The 21,836-nt window shown below is 38.4% G+C and overlaps 1 protein-coding gene across 15 annotated transcripts in view; it reads left to right on the plus strand.

The window, feature by feature from the left end:
* Positions 1 to 21,358, plus strand: part of LOC129049645 (RING finger protein 17) — a 119,744-nt gene extending 98,386 nt beyond the window's left edge. For 8 of the 15 annotated variants that reach the window (XM_054529460.2, XM_054529455.2, XM_054529456.2 and 5 more), the window contains 8 exons: positions 1,552 to 1,677; positions 2,811 to 2,870; positions 4,988 to 5,104; positions 6,946 to 7,114; positions 10,507 to 10,642; positions 13,342 to 13,531; positions 15,530 to 15,638; positions 16,071 to 16,259. In XM_054529460.2, coding sequence (XP_054385435.1) covers positions 1,552 to 1,677; positions 2,811 to 2,870; positions 4,988 to 5,104; positions 6,946 to 7,114; positions 10,507 to 10,642; positions 13,342 to 13,531; positions 15,530 to 15,628 — 897 coding nt within the window. In that variant the 3' untranslated portion in view covers positions 15,629 to 15,638; positions 16,071 to 16,259. Of the gene's footprint in view, positions 1 to 1,551; positions 1,678 to 2,810; positions 2,871 to 3,067; positions 3,321 to 4,987; positions 5,105 to 5,490; positions 5,677 to 6,945; positions 7,115 to 10,506; positions 10,643 to 13,341; positions 13,532 to 15,529; positions 15,639 to 16,070; positions 16,260 to 19,359; positions 19,460 to 19,923; positions 20,023 to 21,312 lie in introns of those variants that run through there. The other 7 variants (XR_008512875.2, XR_008512878.2, XR_008512879.2 and 4 more) reach the window with 5 other exon arrangements.
* Positions 21,359 to 21,836: the final 478 nt, after the last annotated feature.

Genomic DNA, 21,836 nt, shown 5'->3' on the forward strand with positions numbered 1-21,836 from the left:
CTCCTGACTGGGGAAATGAAATGCACAAAGGTACAGAGAGACATTTTAGGGAAATGGTGTAACTGTTTGACTTGAATAGTGGAGGTTTTGTGAGTAGTAGTGGTAGTGAATAGCATTCAGGAGAGGTAGGGGCCAGTTGGTGGGGTTGGTATGGAGAGCCTCAGTGGAGGTTTCTGAGCAGTGAGGTAATAAGATCAACCTGGAGCTGCTATGTTTGCAGGGCCTGAGTGGGAAGATATATGGTCAGCAAAGTATTTCTGTATTAAAGGATGATGATAGAGTGATAAAAACCTAAAGGAGGCACACACTCACTTACATAAGAAAGTGGCTTTTGTTAGTACTAAGAGTCCCTCCCTAGTTACTTAGTCTCCATGGCAAGTCACTGAAATATGGTAGAGATTGAAATTTTTAGTTGGTCTAGACATCTTTCATTGCTTCTTCGCTTAATTGACACAGAAGAACAGCTTGTGATATAGCAAAGGCTGCCAGGTGTCTCAGAGACCACGAATGTGCATGCCACACAACCCAACCAACAGCAGGCCTTGCCCAGACTCACTCCTCTCCCTTTGTACACAAAGGGAGATGCTGACCGAGGGCCTCTTAGGTGCTAGCCTCTGCTCTAGGCCTGGACACACAGCTGGGGGCTGAGCGGTAAGAAATCCCTGCCTTTCTAGAGCTTGCATTTCAGTGGTGGGAAAGAGAAAATAAACTATGAGGAATATGAGATTAGATAAGAGAGAGGCTGACAGGAATGGCATGGCCAGGGAGGAGGTTCCACTTTAAACATGCATCTGGGAAGACGTCGCTGCAAAGGTAACGTTTGAGTCAACACCTTAAAATGGTTAGAGGACAGACCATGCGGGTGCAGGGAGAAGAGTGCTGAGGCAGGAGCAGGGCTAGGAGGGAGGGGACTGCATTGGCAGAAGAGTGAATGGTAAGAAGAGATAGGACAAGATCTGCTGGGAGGCAGCAACAGTAATTCAGTGAGGAGCAGTAAAACAGTGAGGAGCAGTGAGTTTGGACAAAGGTGGAATCAGTGGAAATGAAGAGAATTGCTGTAGGTCAGCTTATCAGTTACGGACACATTCAGTACCCAATAACTGTAAGTGAACTTTATTCAGAGTTTTAAAGTTACCATGATTCCTGCTTTTAGACTGTTTCGAGTCCCACCAATTTTGGATTTTTAAATGAAACTTTATTTCTTCACCTCTGAACGTAACCTTTTCTTTCTCTTTCTACGTAGTGTAATTTATTAGTATCATCTAAAGGTGATGTATTTGGGAATTGGAATTATATATAACTAGTTATTTTGTGGTAAATACCTAGAAAACTCTATGAACTTGAAAGTGTATATTACATAAACCAAAGTAGTAGAATTACTCGCTTATAGCGCATCAAAATACCAGGAAGAAAATTCTATGAAATGAGTCACTAGCCAAACTGTCTAGTTAATACTATGATTGTCAGAAGCTAAATTTGATATTTGCTGACTATAAAAATGTCATCAAGTGGAGTTTATTTTTATAATTATCTTTATTGAACTTTAAATAGGAGTTACCTAAAAATCCATGGGAGAAATTGTCTATTCACCTCTATTTTGATGGAATGTCACTTTCTTATTTTATGGCATACTATAAATACTGTACTTCTGAACATACTGAGGAGATGTTGAAAGAAGTAAGTGAATTATTTTTCTATAAAAATCTAAAGTGTAGAAAAGTCTAGTTAAAATGTCACATTTTGTCTTACACTATGTCTTAAATATGATTCTGCATATCTGATCTATTAAGAGAGTCTAAAGGACTTACACATTTTTGCTGAGAAAGATAAATAGGTTGTGTCATGCATTATAAATGTCCTGTAAAAGACTTTAATTACATTAAGATTCAATTAATGTTTCTGTACCTTCAAACCTAGTGCGATGCCCATGCTATTCAGTGTTGTTTGAATGTAGGGATGCACATTCTAAAATCTTTATAGAATTCAGTACCAGCAGAGGGCTCTTGCTCCAGATAAAATATTTTTTCCTTTTACTTGACACAAAAGCCATGTATTACAAAATTTCTCTCATTTGCCTTCTCACAGGAAACCCAGAGTCACATTTTGAGCTTAGCTTCCATAAGTGGTTCATTCCTTGCCTGGTGCTTCTGTGGTTTAGTACTTTAAAAAATATAGCCTGTTACAAGATATGGTTTCACATTTCAAGCTGCTATAAATCTTTTATAGGAATAGATTATGCATCATTATATTTTATATCACGATATTTTTATTTCTAGAGTTGCAGTCTACTTGTTAGACTTTTTAATATTCATTTTGGTGATAGTACACAACCAAACATTGTTCTATGGATAAAGAAAACTACTTTCTTCTCTCAAATAGAAATTGTGCTATAACTTTGTACCTGTAATCCTCACTGCCAGCTTTTTCTTTAAAGCAGAGGTGTGGTTGTTGTGGGTGAGTGTGTGAGTGTGTAAAAGAAGTTACGTCTGTTATTAAATAGGTTTTATAAAGATTACTTAGTCTTTCTGTTCTAGTTGTACTATTCACTGTGAACATTTTAAAGAGAAAGGTAAGAGCTCCCACTCTTATAATAAATGAATTAGCTTTGACATGTGTTAACATACATTTGAGGTTTCTTATTGTTGAAAACTTATGGTGAGATTATTCAGAACGTTAGATTTTCCTGTAATTGATCTGAAATAAATAATACCAACAAGGAAATGCACCCAGTTTTTGTGGGGATGAAATATGGAAAGTACCTTAAAACAATATATCTAAAGGTGATTTTACTCAATACCATATTATTTCAGAAACCAAGATCAGATCATGATAAAAAGTATGAAGAGGAACAATGGGAAATAAGGTTTGAGGTAAGTAACAATCCAAGTATTTTGGAAACTTTGGACACTTCATTAATACGCAGGATCTGATACAGGACAGCTCTCTTTTATAAAAAACAATTTTATTGAGTTATTTATATATCATAGAATTTACCTATTGAATATACAGTTCAGTGTTGTTTAATATTGTTCACTGTTTTGTAACCATCACCACTATCTATTTCCAGAATATTTCATCACCCCCAAAAGAAGCCCTGTACCAGCAGCAGTCATTCTGCATTCTTCCTTCCCTAGCTTCATGACAGCCACTTCTGTCCCTATGGATTTGCTTATCCTGTGCATGTCATATAAATGGAATCATACACTATGTGGTCGTTTGTCGCTGGCTTTTCACTTAGCATAACATTCTCAAGGTTCATACATGTTGTATATATCAGTGCTTCACTTCTTTTTGTTGCTGAATAAAATTCCATTGTATGGATATATTTTGTTTACCCATTCATCTGTTGATAGACACATGGGTTGTTTCCACCTTATGGTGATTGCGAATAATGCTGCTGTCTGATCAGGTACAAGTTTTTATGTAGACATATGTTTTCCCTTCTTTAGGGTATACACCTATTAGTGGAATTACTGAGTCTGTAGTAACTATGTTTAACATTCTAAAGATCTCCAAGACTGTTTCCCAAAGTGGCAGCATAATTTTACATGTATGCCAGTAGTGTGTGTGCAAGGACCCCATTTTTTCCACCTCCTCACCAGATTACTACTTGTAATCTGTTTTTCTAGCCATTTTAGGATAGGCATGAAGTGGCATATCACTGTAGACTTGATATGCTTGTCCTGGTGATTAGTATTGTTGAGCATCTTTTCATGTGCCTATTGGATATATATATATATTTTTTGAGAAATCCCTTCAAATCTACTCCCCATTTTTATTTGAGTTATTTATCTTTTTATTGTTGAGCTATAACAGTTCTTTATGCATGCAAGTACGTTATCAAATATATGATTGCAAATATTTTCTTTTATTCTGTGGGTTGTCTTTTCACATTAATGGATTTGAGAGTGTCTCGCTATATTGTCCAGGCTGGTCTTGAACTCCGGGGCTCAAGCAGCCCTCTTGCCTTTTTGCAGAGTAGCTGGAACTAAAGGCATGGACCACCACACCCAGCTTTCTTTTCACTTTTTTGATAGTGTCCTTTTAAGTACCGAAGTTTTTAATTTTGATGAAGTCCAATTTATCTGTTTTTTTCTTTTGTCACTTGGACTTTTTGGTGCAGGAAGAGTTTTAGTACGTAAACGTTTGTAATTTATGAAAATAACATAACCTTATTGTAAATTGCCTATTACTTAATTAAGTTCAACAAATTTCAACAGTGGCTGATCACTTTTTGCTGAATTTTCCTAGGTTCAAACTTTTTTTTTGTTTTGTCTACCAGTTTGAAATGTTAAATAGTAATAAATTAACCTACAAATTTGAATATGATGGTTTTACTTAAGATAATTACCATATTCTTGAAGAATAAGAACTTTTTATAAAGATATTGCTTGTATTTGCAGAAAAACATGCACCACATTTTTATACACATTTGCTTTTAACAATTGCTAGGTGCTGTGATCTTCCTGGGAATCACGTAACTGTAGTATTCCTTTGCTTTCATAGGGCTTAAGAGAAAGCACACCTTTTTGATGATTTTAACTTAAATTTTTTTTTAGCATTTCATGTATTATTTTAGTTTTTATTAGAAAGTACTTATTCTTAAATACTGCAAAAATGTATAAAAGGAAAAAGGATCTGTTCCTCATTCTGCACCTCAAACACCCCAGCCCTCATTAGTGGCAGTTACTATTATTCTTCTAGAATTGTATGTAGAATTGTATGTGTAGATAATATGCACATCAATAAACATTCATGCATTTTTTTGCACAAAACACTTTTAAAATTAGAGGACAAAAGAATACTAAAGATCTTTGATTATCATCACATTTTGGTCCTACTGTAATAAAATCACTTTATGGTATTCAGTATTTAAGAGAGCTTGCTTTCTGCTAATTGAAAAGTAAATTGGCACCATCATGAATTTTTATAATGTAATAGATTTTTGTCCTTATTCTGAAATTTGAATTTTTCTGTGGTGTTTTAGGAATTGCTTTCGGCTGAAACAGACACTCCTCTTTTACCACCTTATTTGTCTTCATCTCTGCCTTCTCCAGGAGAACTCTATGCTGTTCAAGTTAAGCACGTTGTCTCACCTAATGAAGTATGTGATCTAAATGATTAGTTGGTGAATAAAAACATAACAGGCTATCTTGGTCTTAAAAACTCGAAGTGACTCTTCACTTATCTTCCTGATTTCAAATGTTGCAAATTCGTGACCTCTAGTTTGCCCCACCCTATAGTATCCTCTTCAGATATTTGTTAATATTTAAGGCAAGTGTTTTTTAAGGACCTACTGGGTTCCTGGTGTTGTGCTGCTTTATTCCATGTTATGCTTATATCCGATATTTAGATTTTTAAGGTGGAACCGTTTCTACCTATGAAATCTTAAACATCTCGCTTCCCTTCCTCTTCCTGCACTGAACTCTTCCACTTAATCACCTGGCTGACACCGTGTTCCACTTACTATGTTTGTCTGCCTCCCCTTAGGGTATAGCTCCATGTTGTTCATTGAGGTATCCCCAGAACCTAGAATAGTGCCTGATAAATACTAAGCACCTGGTGAATATTGATTGAATGCGTGAATAAAGGCACTGAAAGTTCAATTACATGTCCTTGGCTAACAAAGAGAGGAAGAAATAAGTAGCTTCAGCAGCTCCTTCAGCCTTTTACACAGTAAGCCATTCTTTCACAGGCAGGGGAAGGATTTGCTTTCTAATTTCATCAGAGAGCAGAGTAAGTAGCATGTTATGCTCTATATAGTTGCTAAACAACTATTGCTGGTTTTGGTAATTTTGCTTATTTATTGCTGCATCACAGTTTACCCCTAAACTTAGCTTAATACAAACATACATGAGGGTCAGGAATCTGGGAGCTGCTGAGTTAAGCACTCTAGCTCAGGCTCTCAGGAGGTTGCAATCATGATGTTGGCAGGGGCTGCAGAAACCACTTTCAAAAAGACTCACTCACATGGCATCACCTGGAAGGCTGTGTTTCCTGCCCTTGGCCTCTCCAGTTGTCTGCTTGAAGCATGGCTATGGCTTCCTGGCGCATGAACTCCCTGGCAGTTCTACCAAGCCAGAAGCTACATGTCCTTATAAGCCAGTCTCAGGAGTCATACACTGTCACTGCAGTTGTGGTTTTTGTTGTTTGTTTTTCGAGATAGGGGTCACGTTGTGTCATCCAGGCTGGAGAGTGCAGTGACATAAACGTAGCTCACTGAAGCCTTAATTTCCCAGGCTCAAGCATTCCTCCTGCCTCAGGCTCCCGAGCAGCTGGGCCTACAGGCATGTACTACCATGCCCAGCTAATTTTTTTTTTTTTTTTTTTTTTTGAGACGGAGTCTCGCTCTGTCGCCCAGGCTGGAGTGCAGTGGTGCGATCTCAGCTCACTGCAAGCTCCACCTCCCGGGTTCACACCATTCTCCCACCTCAGCCTCTAGAGTAGCTGGGACTACAGGCAGCTGCCACCACGCGCGGCTAATTTTTGTTTTTGTATTTTTAGTAGAGACGAGGTTTCACCGTGTTAGCCAGGATGGTCTCGATCTCCTGACCTCGTGATTCACCCTGCCTCGGCCTCCCAAAGTGCTGGGATTACAGGTGTGAGCCACCGCACCCGGCCTAATTTTTTTGATTTTTAGTAGAGATGAGGTCTCACTGTGTTGCTCAGGCTGGTCTTGAACTCATGAACTCAAGTGATCCTCCCACCTCAGCCTTCCAAAGTGCTGGGATTATAGGCATGAGCCTCCATGCCCGGCCTAATCATGTTCTCTTGATCACAAGATAAGTGTGGTAGGATGTGGGAAGGAATAGGAGGTGAATATCAGGAGGTATAGGGGTCTCTGGGAGCATCGCTGGAGGCTGTCTGCCACAGTAATTTTGTCCACATATGTGAATTCTTGAAATTCCAGAATCTGAAAGTTTTCCTTTCATTCTCCCCACTTAGGTGTATATTTGCCTTGATTCTATAGAAACTTGTAACCAGTCTAACCAGCATAGTGACACAGATGATAGTGGAGTCAGTGGGGAATCACAATCCGAGAGCCTTGATGAAGCACTGCAGAGGGTTAATAAGAAGGTAGAGGCGCTTCCTCCTCTGACGGATTTTAGAACAGGTATACTTATTATATTTGAATGAAACAGGTGATACTTAATAAAACTTGGATTTTGTTTTAATGGGCTGATGACCTTGGGCTATCTCTAATGTTGATATTTTCCTCATATTCACTTTATATGCATGATTTCCTGGAATCCTCAAGATACCCAGAAGATGACTTCTTTCTCATTTTCTAGATAAGGAAGGTGAACTAAGAGACGTTAAGTAAACTCCCTTGGGGGGGACACTTTCATGTTCCACAAATAAGACAGTGTTGGAAAATTGCATAAAGATTATTTTCTGAGTTTGAGGTTATCAGTAGCTGAAATTGCAGGAGTTGTCATTCAGACCTTAATGGTCATCATGTTAATTACAAGCCACCTACAATGGTAATCTTGAGGTGGAGGCTCAAAGTATGACCTGTTCTGTCGGGATAGGTCAGATTTCTACTCTTTTATCTTTTCAGTCCATTCTTCCCATCTTTATTAAATATGTGTGATTCTCCTCTGAGGAAAATGTATCTAGTTATTGTAGTATGTGATGCATAGAGATGTATTTATTCTCGATATTTTAGCAAAGGAAAAACACACATCAGCTTAATGTCTTACCTGTATTCAGTGAGTGTTTTGTTTGTTTGTTTTTTGAGACAGAGTCTCGTTTTGTTGCCCAAGCTGGAGTGCAGTGACATGATCTCGGCTCACTGCAACCTCCTGCTCCTGGGTTTAAGCAATTCTCCTGCCTCAGCCTCCCAAGTACTTGGGATTACAGGTGCGTGCCACCACGCCCAGCCAATTTTTGTATTTTTAGTAGAGATGGGGTTTCCCCATGTTAGCCAGGCTGGTGTCAAGCTCCTGACCTCAAGTGAACCGCCCACCTTGGCCTCCCAAAATGCTGGGCTTATAGGCATGAGCCAACTTGCCCAGCCCTTTTTTTTTTTTTTTTTTTTTTTTTTTAAAAGATGAGTCTTGCTCTGTTGCCCAGGCTGGAGTGCAGTGGTGCGATCTCGTCTCACTGCAACCTCCGCCTCCTGGATTCAAGCAGTTCTCTTGCCTCAGCCGCCCGAATAGCTGGGATTACAGGCACGCACCACCACGCCCAGCTAATTTTTGTATTTTTAGTAGAGACGGGGTTTCACTATCTTGGCCAGTCTGGTCTCGAATTCCTGACCTTGTGATCCGCCTGCCTAGGCCTCCCGAAGTGCTGGGATTACAGGTGTGAGCCACCACACCCGGCCCAGATGAGATTCTTTATTGTTTTACTGATGACTTTTTCTTTTTTTTTTTTTTTTTGAAGACAGAGTTTTGCTCTTGTTGCCCAGGCTGGAGTGCAATGGCGCGATGTTGGCTCACCGCAACCTTTGCCTCCCGGGTTCAAACGATTCTTCTGCCTCAGCCTCCCAAGTAGCTGGAATTACAGGCATGCACCGCCTTGCCTAATTTTGTATTTTTAGTAGAGACGGGATTTCTCCATGTTGGTCAGGCTGGTCTCGAACTCCTGACCTCAGGCCTCCCAAAGTGCTGGGATTATAGGCATGGGCCTCCGTGCCCAGCCCTGATGAGTTTATATATGCAAGAAATTGTCTATAACTCTTTAATTAAAATCGCTTAAAATAAAAATCTTTATTCATTAGTCAAGTATTTCAGTGCCACTTGCCCACAAGTAGAATTCTCTGTGAAATTACACAGAAAGCATATGACATAAGGAAGTAGAACAAGATGGGAAACTGAGGCACATGCCATCACTCTGAAATCTAAGGATGTACGAAGGGAAGTATATACCGTACTAATTTTTTCACCGTTTAACTCAAGCCTAGCGCTCATTGGTACACTTTTTTTTTTATTGGGTATTTGCTTGTATCAGGTACCATGTTAGGAATACAGACATCAGTTCTGCACTCAAGAACAGGTGCTCTAAGCAGAGAAGAGACGTGTAAACCAAGTAGAGTATGAAAAGAATAGCTCCTCGTAAAGGAGTGTGCGTAATGCCATAGGATCACAGGGAAAGCAGTGATCAGTTATTAGGGCTTTGTTGGTCATGTTGGAGCTGGGCTTTGAAAGAAGAATGATAACTGCTCAAGGTGGTGAATACCCTAAAAACTGTCAGAATGTTTTCCTGATGTTTATGATAAACATCATAAAAAGAAGGGCTCAGGAAAACTTTACTCTAGATGAGGGGGGGACAGCCATAAACTGAGTAGAGGGATCAAAGTTTTAAGTAATCCTGTTTAGGTAACTCATTGAGGAAATGTGGTAGAAGTTGTTTGGGAGAACAAACAACTGAAGAAGCCTGTACATTGTAATAAGGACTTGATATTACAGGCAGTTAAGCTGTACCATTAAAGAATTTTAAATAAGAGCAATGTAATTGGATTTTTAAAAATTTAATTCTGGTGGTCCCATAGCAAATGAAAGGACAGAATGGAAGGCAGGAACAGCAAATATTTATCATCCTTTGCCAAAGATGATGGCCCATGCTAAAAGAGACTAGGGGAGTATCAGAAGTTGGGGCAGTGGCAATATGAGCTAATTAATAAGTCTTAGGAATACAAGAACTAGCAACTCTTGAGAATGGGAGAAATGCCTTTCTTTGAAGCTTAATCCTTAGGAATTAGTGAACAAAGGCTTATAAAATATGAACAGAAAAAGAGAAGGCAACATAAGACCAACTGTTCAATGTTTAATTCTGGATGGTAAGCCTATATTTGTTACATTTTCTTCTTTGTACTTTTCTGTATTAAACATTTTTTGATACATAATTGTGTATGTTTATGGGGTACATGTGATATTACATGCATAGAATGTGTAATTATCAAGACAGTATTTAGGGTATTCATCACCTCGAGCAGTTATTTCTATGTGTTGGGAACATTTCAAGACTTCTAGTTAATCTGAAATATACAATCCATTGTTGTTAACTAGGCACCCTACTCTGCTATCAAATATTAGAACTTATTCCTTCCAACTATGTTTGTACCTATCAACCAACCTCTCTTCATCCTCCCACCCCAAACACATGTATATTTGCCTTTCATGGCCTTAGGTAACCATTAATCTACTTGTTATCTTCATGAGATCCACTTTTTTAGCTCTCATATGAGTGAGAACATGCGATATTTGTCTTTCTGTGCTTGTCTTATCTTAGTTAATATAATGATCCATCCATGTTGCTGCAGATAATAGGATTCCATTCTTTTTTATGGCCGAATAGTATTCCATTGTGTATATAATCACCACATTTTCTTTATCCATTCATCTGTTGATGGACACCTGGGTTGATTCCATATCTTGGTTATTGTGAATAGTGCTGCAACAAACATGGGGTGCAAGTAGCCCTTTGATATGCTGATTTCCTTTGGATTAAAAAAATTTAATAAAAGACAATATGATTTTTTCCCTTTTTCTGTCTTTCCAGAAATGCCTTGCCTTGCAGAATATGATGATGGCTTATGGTATAGAGCGAAGATTGTTGCCATTAAAGAATTTAATCCTTTATCTATCTTAGTGCAATTTGTTGATTATGGATCAACTGCAAAGCTGACATTAAACAGGTTAAAAATAAATGTCGGGGTGTTGAATTAGATTTCTTTTTTTTAAAATAGTTTTCTTATTGAGAATATTTTTGCCTCTTGTAAAAGAAAAGGGTTATTCTAAGGCTGTTTATAAATTAGGAATTTTTATCGTGTTAAAGTATACATAAAATTTACCATTGTAGCTTTTTTTTTTTTTTTTTCGGTGAGTCTTGTTCTGTTGCCCAGGCTGGAGTGCAGTCGTGCAATCTTGGCTCACTGCAACCTCCGCCTCCCAGGTTCAAGCGATTCTCCTGCCTCAGCCTCCCTAGTAGCTGGAATCACAGGTGCCCACCACCATCCCGGCTAATTTTTTTTGTATTTTTAGTGGAGATGGGGTTTCGCCATGTTGGCCAGGCTGGTCTCAAACTCCTGACCTCAGGTGATCCCCCCGCCTCAGCCTCCCAAAGTGCTGAGATTACAGGCATCAGCCACCACACCTGGCCCATTTTAGTTATTTTTAGGTATAGTAACTAATTGGCATTAAATACATTCACAAGGTTATACAACTATCACCACTTTCCATTTCCGGAACAATTTTGTTATTCCAAACAGAAACCCTGCATCTGTTAAGGAATAGGATCACAGTCCATTCTCACCCAGTCCCTAGTAACCCATGGTCTACTGTCTCTGAACTTGCCTGTTCTGGGTACCTCATATAAGTAAATTCATACAGTATTTGTCCTTTTGTGTCTGGCTTATTTCAATAACATAATTTTTAAAGATTCATCCATGTTGTAGCATGTGTCAGAATTTGCTTCTTAAGACTGAATAATATTCCTTATATATATGAGGGGTCTTCAAAAAGTTCATGGAAAATGCATACTATGAAAAAAACTGCATGGATTTCAGAATTTTTTCACGAAAATAAATTTGTACTAACTTGTTCTAACATGTCCGAACAGGATCTAGTTTGAGGCACTAAAAAGGATAAGTGCAACGTGAATTCTGCTCAAATTGAAACAACAACAAACATCAAATTTATGGTGAAGCTTTGGTGGAGGAATGGTGATATCATTTTTGCTTTATAAAAAGTTTATGGAAACAGTGCCCCAAAGGAAGCAGTTTACAAATGGATAGCTTGTTTTATGAAGGGATAAGATGATGTTGAAGATGAAGCCCATAGCAGTAGTCCTTCCCCATCAATTTGTGAGGAAAAAAAATTAATCTTGTTCATGCCCTAATTGAAGAGGACCAACAACAGCAGAAATAATAGCCAACACCAAAGACATTTCAATTGGTTCAGCTTATACAATGCTGACTGAAAGAGTTGAGCAAACTCTCCACTCAATGGGTGCCAAACCTGTTGGACCCAGATCAGGTGCAGATAGGAGCAGAGCTTTCAATGGAAATTGTAGACAAGCAAGATCAAGACCCTGAAGCATTTCTTCAAAGAACTGTAATTGCAGAGGAAACATGATTTTACCAGTATGATCCTAAAGGCAGAGCACAGTGAAAGCAAGAGGTGGAAGTGGTCCAGTCAAAAGTGGACCAGTCAAGAGCAAAGGTCATGGCAACAATTTTTTTACGATGCTCAAGGCATTTTGCTTGCCAGCTTTCTGGAAAGCCAAAGAATGACAAGATCTTCTTTTGAGTGTTTGAGAAAGTTAGCGAAAGCTTCACCAGAGAGTCCTTCACCACCACAGTGCTCCTGCTCATTCCTCTCATCAAACAAGGGCGATTTTGCAAGAGTTTTACCTAAATCATTAGGCATCCAATTTACAGTTCTGATTTGGCCCTTTCTAACTTGTTTTTTGTTTCCTAATCTTAGAAAGTATTTAAAGGGCACCCATTTTTCTCCAGTTAATAATGTAAGAAAGATCACATTGACATGGTTATATTCCCAGGACCCTCAGTTCTTAAGGGATGGACTAAAGGGCTGTTATCATAGCTTACAAATGTGTCATGATCGTGATGGAATTTATGTTGAGAAATAAAGTTTACATTTTTTATTTTCATCTTTTTCCATGAACTTTTTGAAGCCCCCTCATACAGTATATACTACATCTTATTTATCCCTTCCCTGGAAGGTAGAACTTGGGTTGCTCCCTGCTTTTGGCTCTTGTGAATAATGCTTCTACAAACATGGGTATACATTTATCTCTTTGAGTACCTTCTTTTAATTATTTTGGGTATATACCCAGAAATGGAACTGCTGGATCATATGGTCTATACTTAATTTTTGAGGAACCTCCATGCTGTTTCCCACAGTGGCTGCACCATTTTACATTCTCACTAAGAGTGTGCAAAGGTTCCAATTCCTGCACATCCTCACCAGCACTTGTAATTTTGTTGTTTTATAATAGCCATTCTAGTTGGTGTGAGGTGGAATCTCACTTTGGATTTGATTTGCATTTCCCTAATGATTAGTGATGTGGAACATCCTGTCATGTGCTTGTTGGTCATTTGTAGATCTTTAGAGTAATGTCCATGTTTATGTATATTTTCTCCCATTCTGTAGGTTGCCTTTTTGTTCTGTTGTGTCCTTTGATACGCAGAAGTTAATTTTTTTAGGAAGTCCATTTTATCTGATTTTTCTCATTTCCTGTGCTTTTGGTGTCGTATCCAAAAAAATCACTGCAAAATCCAATGTTATGAAGCATTTCCCCTATGTTTTCTTCTAAGAATTGTATAGTTTCAGCTGGAAGATAATTTTAATTTAAGAATTTCTTTTGTGACAGACTGTGCCAAATTCCTTCTCATCTTATGCGGTATCCAGCTCGAGCCATAAAGGTTCTCTTGGCAGGGTTTAAACCTCCCTTAAGGGATCTAGGGGAGACAAGAATACCATATTGTCCCAAATGGAGCATGGAGGCACTGTGGGCTATGATAGACTGTCTTCAAGGAAAACAGCTTTATGCTGTGTCCATGGTAAGTGTCTCAAGTAGCCAAAATTATTGTAAAGCTATTTCTGTGTCCATACTTTGTAAAGTGTTTGTTTCTATGCAGTGTCTACACATGAGAGTATACTAAAGCATATAAAGCTATAAAGGATATAGTTTATATGTATAGCTTTATATATACATATAAAGCTTAATTTTGAGGCTTGTTAAAATGTCTTAGTTTATATTTAACAAACTGCTTACCCCTATGGTGATATAAAATATCATTTATGTAATTAATAAAATGCTCAAGATGAGTATCCCATAATTATAATGGGGAAACAAATATGCAAACAATTAAGTGTGAGATTGAACGAAATAAGTACTATAACAGAGCTATAGCTAACTTTGTGGGTGGGGGAAGTGTAAGAAGAAATGATTATTTGCATCTGGAGAGGACAGGAAAAGGTGTTTGAGCTGCTACTTAGAAGCCACTCAAGTATTTAATTGAATAAGTAAAACAGGAACGTGGCATTTCACCTGCATCCTAAAAGAGGGGGAAAGAATGGTTGTTCTGCTCATTATAGAAAGGCTTGAATTATACTAATTATACTAATCTCATAATTGTACTACTTTTGAATTATTTGATGTAGTAGAACGTGTGTCAAAAGGTTAACTAAAAAACTCCAGACTGCATTTAATGTAAATGTTTTCCTCTTAGGCTCAGCATGTCACAGTAGCCCACAGGCAGAATCTGGCCTGTACCTTGTTTTATTTAGCACACAGTGTTTTAAAAGTTGGAAATTTTACCCAAAAAGTCTGTATTTCTGGCCCTGATTAGATATTCTAAAAACTAGGAATCCTGGGTCTCCCCATCCCCCGAAATGGCAGTCAGCTGAAAGTGTAGTCACAGCCCCTTAGATGGGAACATGTGACGTTCAGTTCACCTAGTCCTCACTGCTGGTGTGCAGCTCAACCTGCTTCCCTCCTTTGTGATTTCTGCCTGGTGCCATGATTTTTGGGGATTCCTGACACACTGGCTATGACAAAAATGAGCTCATAATCAGTCAACATGGTTCCTGGAAAGTGCTTTTTGAAAACCCCTGTATATATGCTATTGCATGTGCACAGTGGTATGAATAGCTCATACGGGATTTCTCTCAACCCAGTGAAAATAGGGCAAGTATTTCTTATAGACATTTTTTCACTTCTCTAATATTCAACATTTTGTCAGTATGTAAGGATAAGCAGAACCATAGGATATATGAGAGGATTTATTAAGGGAATTGGCTCACACAATCAAAGGTGAAGTCCTATGATAGCTGTCTGCAAGCTGGAGAACCAGAGAAGCTGGTAGCGTGGCTCAGTCTGGAGGCCTCAGAACTAGGGAAGCTGACAATGCAGCCGCTAGTCCGAGGCCAAAGAGCCCCTGGGAGGTCACTGGTGCAAGTTCTATAGTCCAAAAGCCAAAGAATCTGGAGGCTGATGTCTGAGGGCAAGAGGAGAAAAGGTATCCCCCACTCAGGAAGGAAAGGAGAGCAGAGAACCCCCTTTCTGCCTGTCTCCCAGCCAGCTGGATGTCCCCTGCCCACATAGAGAGTGGGTCTTCCTGTCCACTGATTTAGCATCAGTCTCCTCTGAAAACACCCTCACAGACACACCATTTCTAGAAATGCTTCACCAGCCATTGAGGCATCCCTCAATCCAGCCAAGTTAACAACTAATATTAACCATCACAGTCAGTTTATGCATAAAGGTATAATGCTTTGTGTGGAATGCAAATGAACTGTAACAAGGGATGGTGGTGGCAAAGCCCACTGGCTTCATTTAGGAAAACCTTGTGAGAAGGAATTTAAATAGAGCAGAAGAATGGAAAGAATGGGATTTTGCAGGAAACCACTACAGATGCCTTTTGGAAGCATACAGTATAAATTATCAATAAGCCCCTGAGAACGCCTTTTCCCACCTGTGTGAATGGCCAGATACGAGAGGGAAAAGGCAGCAAAGACATTACTGTTTTCTTGACAACTGTATCTTTTAATTTTAGGCTCCAGCACCAGAACAGATAGTGACATTATATGATGATGAACAGCATCCAGTTCATATGCCATTAGTAGAAATGGGGCTTGCAGATAAAGATGAATAAGTGCCTAAGTGTAAGTTCTCGTTCTCTTCATAGCATAAGGCATGGGACTAGTGGAGATTAATGCTAGATTGATCAGAAAAGCACCAGTGGATTTTCCTTGATTTCTCAAAGGAATGACAGCAACGCTCCACCAGATTTCTTCATAGGCCCTTCTCACCTATTCACTAGTATCAAAGAGGTCCCCCATCTGTAAGGATGCTTGGATGGGCTGTCATGACTCTCACAGTACCAGGTACATAGGGAGAGCAGGAGAGAGTGGCCACTGTAAATAATTTTAAGCACATAAATATCTGCTAAGCATATAGAACTACTGAGCAGTCACCATCCTCATACCATGTACTTACATGGGTAGCAGCTAACTTTTTATCTTGTCCATAAGAAATGATTCAGCTAGACTTGAACATTTACATTAAGGTTTAAAATAACACATTTTGTTTTCCAGGTATACACTGCAGAGCATCTATAGAAGCCTAGAAGAATTCTGTTATGTTTAGACTATGTCTTATCTTTAGACTATTTCAGGCTTAATTTTCCTAACTTGTTCAGCACTAGTGCTTTACCTCTCATTTTTAATTGAACTGTTAGGAATTGTGTGGAAAAAAAAAAGTTAATAAATGTTCGCTTCCAAACATTTGCTTGTTTCATTTTACCATAATTTCAAAATGAAATAGCTAAGACACATGAAAAAAATTTAGTTCATTTTATACCTAATGATTCAGCTTAAGTAAGACATTAGTACAAAAAGGCTTCTCCCAAGCACATTCCCCCTGCCTTCTGTAGAAGTATATTAGTCTCTTCTTACACTGCTATAAAGAACTGCCTGCGACTGGGTAATTTAGAAAGGAAAGAGGTTTAATTGACTCACAGTTCCACATGGCTGGGGCGGCCTCAGGAAACTTACAAACATGGCAGAAGGCAAAGGGGAAGCAAGTCACCTTCTTCACAAGGTGGCAGGAGGGAGAAATGCAAAGGGGGGGAACGCCCCTTATAAAACCATCAGATCTTGTGAGAACTCACTATCAATCATGAGAACAGCCTGGGGAAACCACCCCCGTGATCTGATCACCTCCCACGAGGTCCCTCCTCCAACACATGGGGATTGCAATTTGAGATTTTGGGTGGGAACACAGCCAAAGCATATTAAGAGGTAAACACTACTGTTGTTATGATTTGGTGTTTATCATTCATATAAACATCTTTATAGTTTTACTACATATGAATGCATCCATAAATGACATGGTATTTTTTAATGTATCTGCTGTCACACAATTTTTATTTTCTATTTTATTTGCTCTTTAATCGATGTTGGTGTGTATAACTCTATTCACTTTTACTGCTATATCCGTGTACATAATTTATCCTGATACTCCATTACCAGTTTTTTTCTCATAAATGTTCCTCTTTAGGAGCCTTCTATACATGAGCGGTTTTCTAGTACATATACATAGTGATGGAATTTGCTGGGCCATGGGGTTACTTTTTGACTTTTACAATTACTTCACAACTACTTTTTTGCTTTCTAAACAGTAATTCTACCAATTTATCCCACCACCGATTGTCTGAGTTCTTTGCCAGCACTTGGTGTCACCAGACTGTTGCCAGACTGTGATATTAGTAAGAAAAGGTATCTCATCAGTGCATGTCTCATTGAATATGCATTCACTGGTTTACTAGCTAGTGACCATTCTGTCACTTGTTTATTGCTTGTTCATATCGTTTGTCCATTTTTCTATTGAATTATTTGCAATTTTCTTACTGATTTGTAGGAACAATGTATTCTAGTCATCCTTAATCAGTTGTTTGTTTGTCTTCTAATTTGGGGCTTGCCTTTCCCCTGTTTTGTAATATCATCATTTGACAGAAATGTTCACTCATTTATCAACATTTTTTTTTTCCTGTGAGACAGTCCCACTCTGTCACTCAGGCTGGAGTGCAGTGGCATGGTCTCAGCTCACTGCAACCTCTGCCTCCTGGGTTCAAGTGATTGTCCTACCTCCCAAGTAACTGGGATTACAGGCATGCACCACCACACCCAGCTAATTTTTGTATTTTTAGTAGAGCACAGTCAGCATTTTGCTCAAGTGGAAAATGTTCATATATAGCTGGGGTAATGTGCCAACTGTGTGCATGTGTATCTGGTTTATACAGATGGAATCTCAGGTTCAAATTTTATAATCAAGCTATCTTGCAAGATAGTTTCTACACTCTTATTTTACAGTATGTGAACTTTCTTTTTGTTTTTTGCTGACAAATGTTGATTGCTTTATTTCAGTGGTCAGGATTGCTGTAGAGGTATGCATGATATTCCATTTGATTTTGTCCTCTAAGCCATAGTTAAGAAGACTTTGTATTGTGAGCTATCACATACATGAGTTTTGTGTATTTTCCCTACTTTTTAATGAGCTTAATGTCAGCTGTTGATTCTGGCCAAATTTCACAGTGACATCCTGTTACGCCACAGGTCCATGTAAACAAGGAGGAGATCCATGTCAGCAAATTTCTAGCTAATTCAGGGATAGTCTTTCAAGTTATATATTGTTTAAGTTTTGACTCTTTAAAAAGTGGTCTTTGTATAATATCACATACATTTTTAGCACCTTAGGTAGAAGGTGTATACATATGTATACATATGTAGTGTGCTGCATGTAGTGTGCTGCACCCATTAACTCATCATTTATATTAGGTGTATCTCCTAATGCTATCCCTCCCCCCTTCCCCCACCCCACAATAGGCCCCAGTGTGTGATGTTCCCCTTCCTGTGTCCATGTGTTCTCATTGTTCAATTCCCACCTATGAGTGAGAACATGCGGTGTTTGGTTTTCTGTCCTTGCTATAGTTTGCTCAGAATGATGAAAACCTGCTGGATAATCTTGCTACAATATATTATAATTAAGAATAGGCTCAGAGTGATGTCTTCAGAGGATGAGCTAGGAATCATATAGGTACTTTTATGGTGCAAACTTGAATGAAACGTGTGAGCAGCCACAGCTGGTTTGGTTCATTTTGCCTTTGGGTTATTTCACTGTTCACTCACTATCTGCTATGTGCTAGGAACATATGGAATTGAAGTAAACATTCTTGTCGTTCCCATAATCTGTTCTGGGGATAGATAAAATACTAAGCAAAGCATTACACCTATATGATATAGGTGTAAACACTGTACTGTAGGCTTGCATGAGGAATGTCATTATAAATTTGACCAGACTTACTGAAAGATGTAAGATTGGGTGGAAAGAAGGACACTTTAGTCATGGAGAGACAGGTAGGGTGTAAGGGAGAGGATGTCCTAGGTGGAAGCAAAAGTGTGAGCAAACATGATCAAATAAAGGGTGTGTGGAAGGAATGGAATTTATTTGGGTGTGGTTGAAGCATGAAACGTCTGTGGTGGGTACCCAGAGGGAACATTGAATTGTTATTCACATGCCTGCTGTTCATAGCATATAGCTCCTAGAAGGTGGGTAGATGTCTCTGCTTATGTTGTGTGAAAATTAAAGAAGCACATGTATATCTTCCAATGTGGAAAACAAAGACCACATTGGAAGATTTTCTCATCGGGGCGCCACTTTACAAACTAAAGCTCTTTAGGAGAAGAGACACAGCAATTTCCTTGTCTCGAGTTTTGAAACATTTTTTTTTTAAACCATTTGTAAAACTTTCTAAACTTCTTGTCTTGTTTTTGTTTTAGAGTTTAAATCTATAACTGATAGTATTATTTTTCTTTGCACTTACAGTACGGCCAAGTACAGCGTGTTGACATTTCTACCTCGATTCTTGTATGAGCAGATTAGAAGAGCTGCTAATGCCTTCTTTCTCTTCATTGCCTTATTACAGGTAATGGTTTTTTAACAGTTCCTTGGAATTCACTTTAATTACATGTAAAATGAGATTTTGCTAAAAGTTCCTTAACTGCTAAAGTGTTATAATCTTGGAATATAGTTTGTTTCCCTCCTCCAGTCATTGTTTGATAGAGTGAACAAGCCTGACTTTGTATACAGGGAGATTTCTTTTGGTATGGCCTTAAGGATGATTGCAGTGACTGAAAGAGGCATTGAAAAGTGGCCTTAGGGCCATACTTTTAAGCCTTTTTCTGTTCCAAACACATAACCAATGTTGGATAAAATTTTTAAAAATATGTAAAATATATAGCTAGTTTTTAAAGTAAGGTAATTATTTTTGAGTAACAGAAATGGAACAGAACTGCAAAAGTGTGAACCGTGCGTGACTGTCATAATTTTCTGTTCATGGAGAGGATTTTTAATGTGCCAACTTCCTACTTGTGGTCTCTTATCTTCCAGCAAATTCCAGATGTATCTCCAACAGGAAGATATACCACCCTGGTGCCATTGATCATTATTTTAACAATTGCAGGCATCAAAGAGATTGTAGAAGATTTTGTAAGTTTTTGCTTTTGGATAATGAAATCATTGTATGCAGTAGATAATAACTTATGTGTTGCCTCGGGTGATATACTCAAGGCAGGAAATTGGGCTATAGTTTAACCAGCCTCTTTAGACGCCTGATGGTATTTTTGCGGGGAGGGAATGTATACTCAGAGTGTCCTAAATACCTGTACAGTGACACTAAACAGTTCAAACTTTGCTTTCAAATATTAGGTCTCTGGAGGCCCATTGATTTTTATCACTGATGTTCCTTATAGCCTGCTTTAGAGCTTGCCAATTTGGGCAGCAAATGAAGGATTGCTATGTTGTCTAGGATGGCAGCATTGTCTCGCTCTGCCTGAGGCAAATTTACAAGAATCTTCTCCCCTCACAATCATCCTAGTGTATCTCCATGTTCACTGGCTTCAACAACTATATTCCTTTTCCCTCTCTTTCTTGCTCTGTCTCCCCATATATATTTGTGTGTATGTGTGTGTGTGTATATATATATATGTTTGCGTGTGCTGTCTCTCTGTCTCTGGATCTTCCTCTCCTCCCTTACATACACACACACCTTGATTTCACAAACATATATGCATCTTTCTGGGAATAGGTATGTAAATAAATATAATACAAGTTAAGCATCCCTAAATCCAAAAACCCCAAATCTGAAATGCTTCAAAATCCAAAACTTTTTACATGCCGACGTGATGCCACAAGTGGAAAACTCCACACCTGACCTCATGTGATGGCTGCACAAAATTATTATAAACACTGTATGAAGTTACCTTCAGGTTATGTGCATAAAGTGAATATGAAACATAAATAAATTTCATGTTTAGACTTCGGTCCCATCCTGGAGATACCTCATTGGGTATATGCAAATACTCCAAGATCTGAAACAATCTGAAATATGAAACACTTCTGGTCCTGAGCATGTCAGATAAGGGATCTTCAACCTGTACACGTCAAAGCGAATTTACTTTATCAGTAAAATGAAGTTGGCTGTTTTTTGCTGGGTTTATCACACTGAATAATCATTTCAGTCTGATCTAAAGCAAGGAGTAAAAAGTTTTGTACTTCCAAGTGCTAGAACCAAAATAAAATAATTGAAACTGGAGGAGACCACTTCTAAACTTAGGGAGTGCTGATAGATCACAAAATTATCTAACTGAATTTTACAGCATGAGCATTATTGGCAGTTAGTTTCCTTGTCCCCTGTAATTTCCTGATTGTTTTGTTTGCTATTTCAATTATTCATGTGGAACTTTTGAATGTTAGAACTTTTTTTTCTTTCTGTAACAGAAGCGACACAAGGCAGACAATGCAGTTAACAAAAAGAAAACAATAGGTAAGCTCCCAGGTTGAATCACTTTTTCCAGTGGAAAACTTAAGAATAAGGCCTGCATTTAAGGAATTTTAAATAAGTAGTGAATGGTATTGAGATAAATTGGCAAGATGATCTATAAAATACTTTAAAGAAATAGTAAAATAACAAACAAATTGAACGTAATTTTAGTCCTGATAATTAAGTTTGAACAGCATTTGTGCATTTTAGAATGTTAGAAAAGGTTGTAATTTTCAGGAACTAGACAGTTTTTATGTCCATAAAAAGTCTAAGCATTCACGTCCTTCATTTATAATCTCTCCTTACTTCCCTCTTTTAGTTTTCATTGTTTTATTTCTACAACATCAATTTTTTGTTTGTTTGTTTAATTTTTTGAGACAGGGTCTCACTCCTGTTGCCCAGGCTGGAGTGCAGTGGCATGATCATGGCTCACTGTAGCTTTGACCTCCCAGGCTCAGGTGATCCTCCCACCTCAGGCTCT

Source organism: Pongo abelii, chromosome 14 (genome assembly GCF_028885655.2).
Source record: "Pongo abelii isolate AG06213 chromosome 14, NHGRI_mPonAbe1-v2.0_pri, whole genome shotgun sequence".
Classification (NCBI taxonomy): domain Eukaryota; kingdom Metazoa; phylum Chordata; class Mammalia; order Primates; family Hominidae; genus Pongo; species Pongo abelii.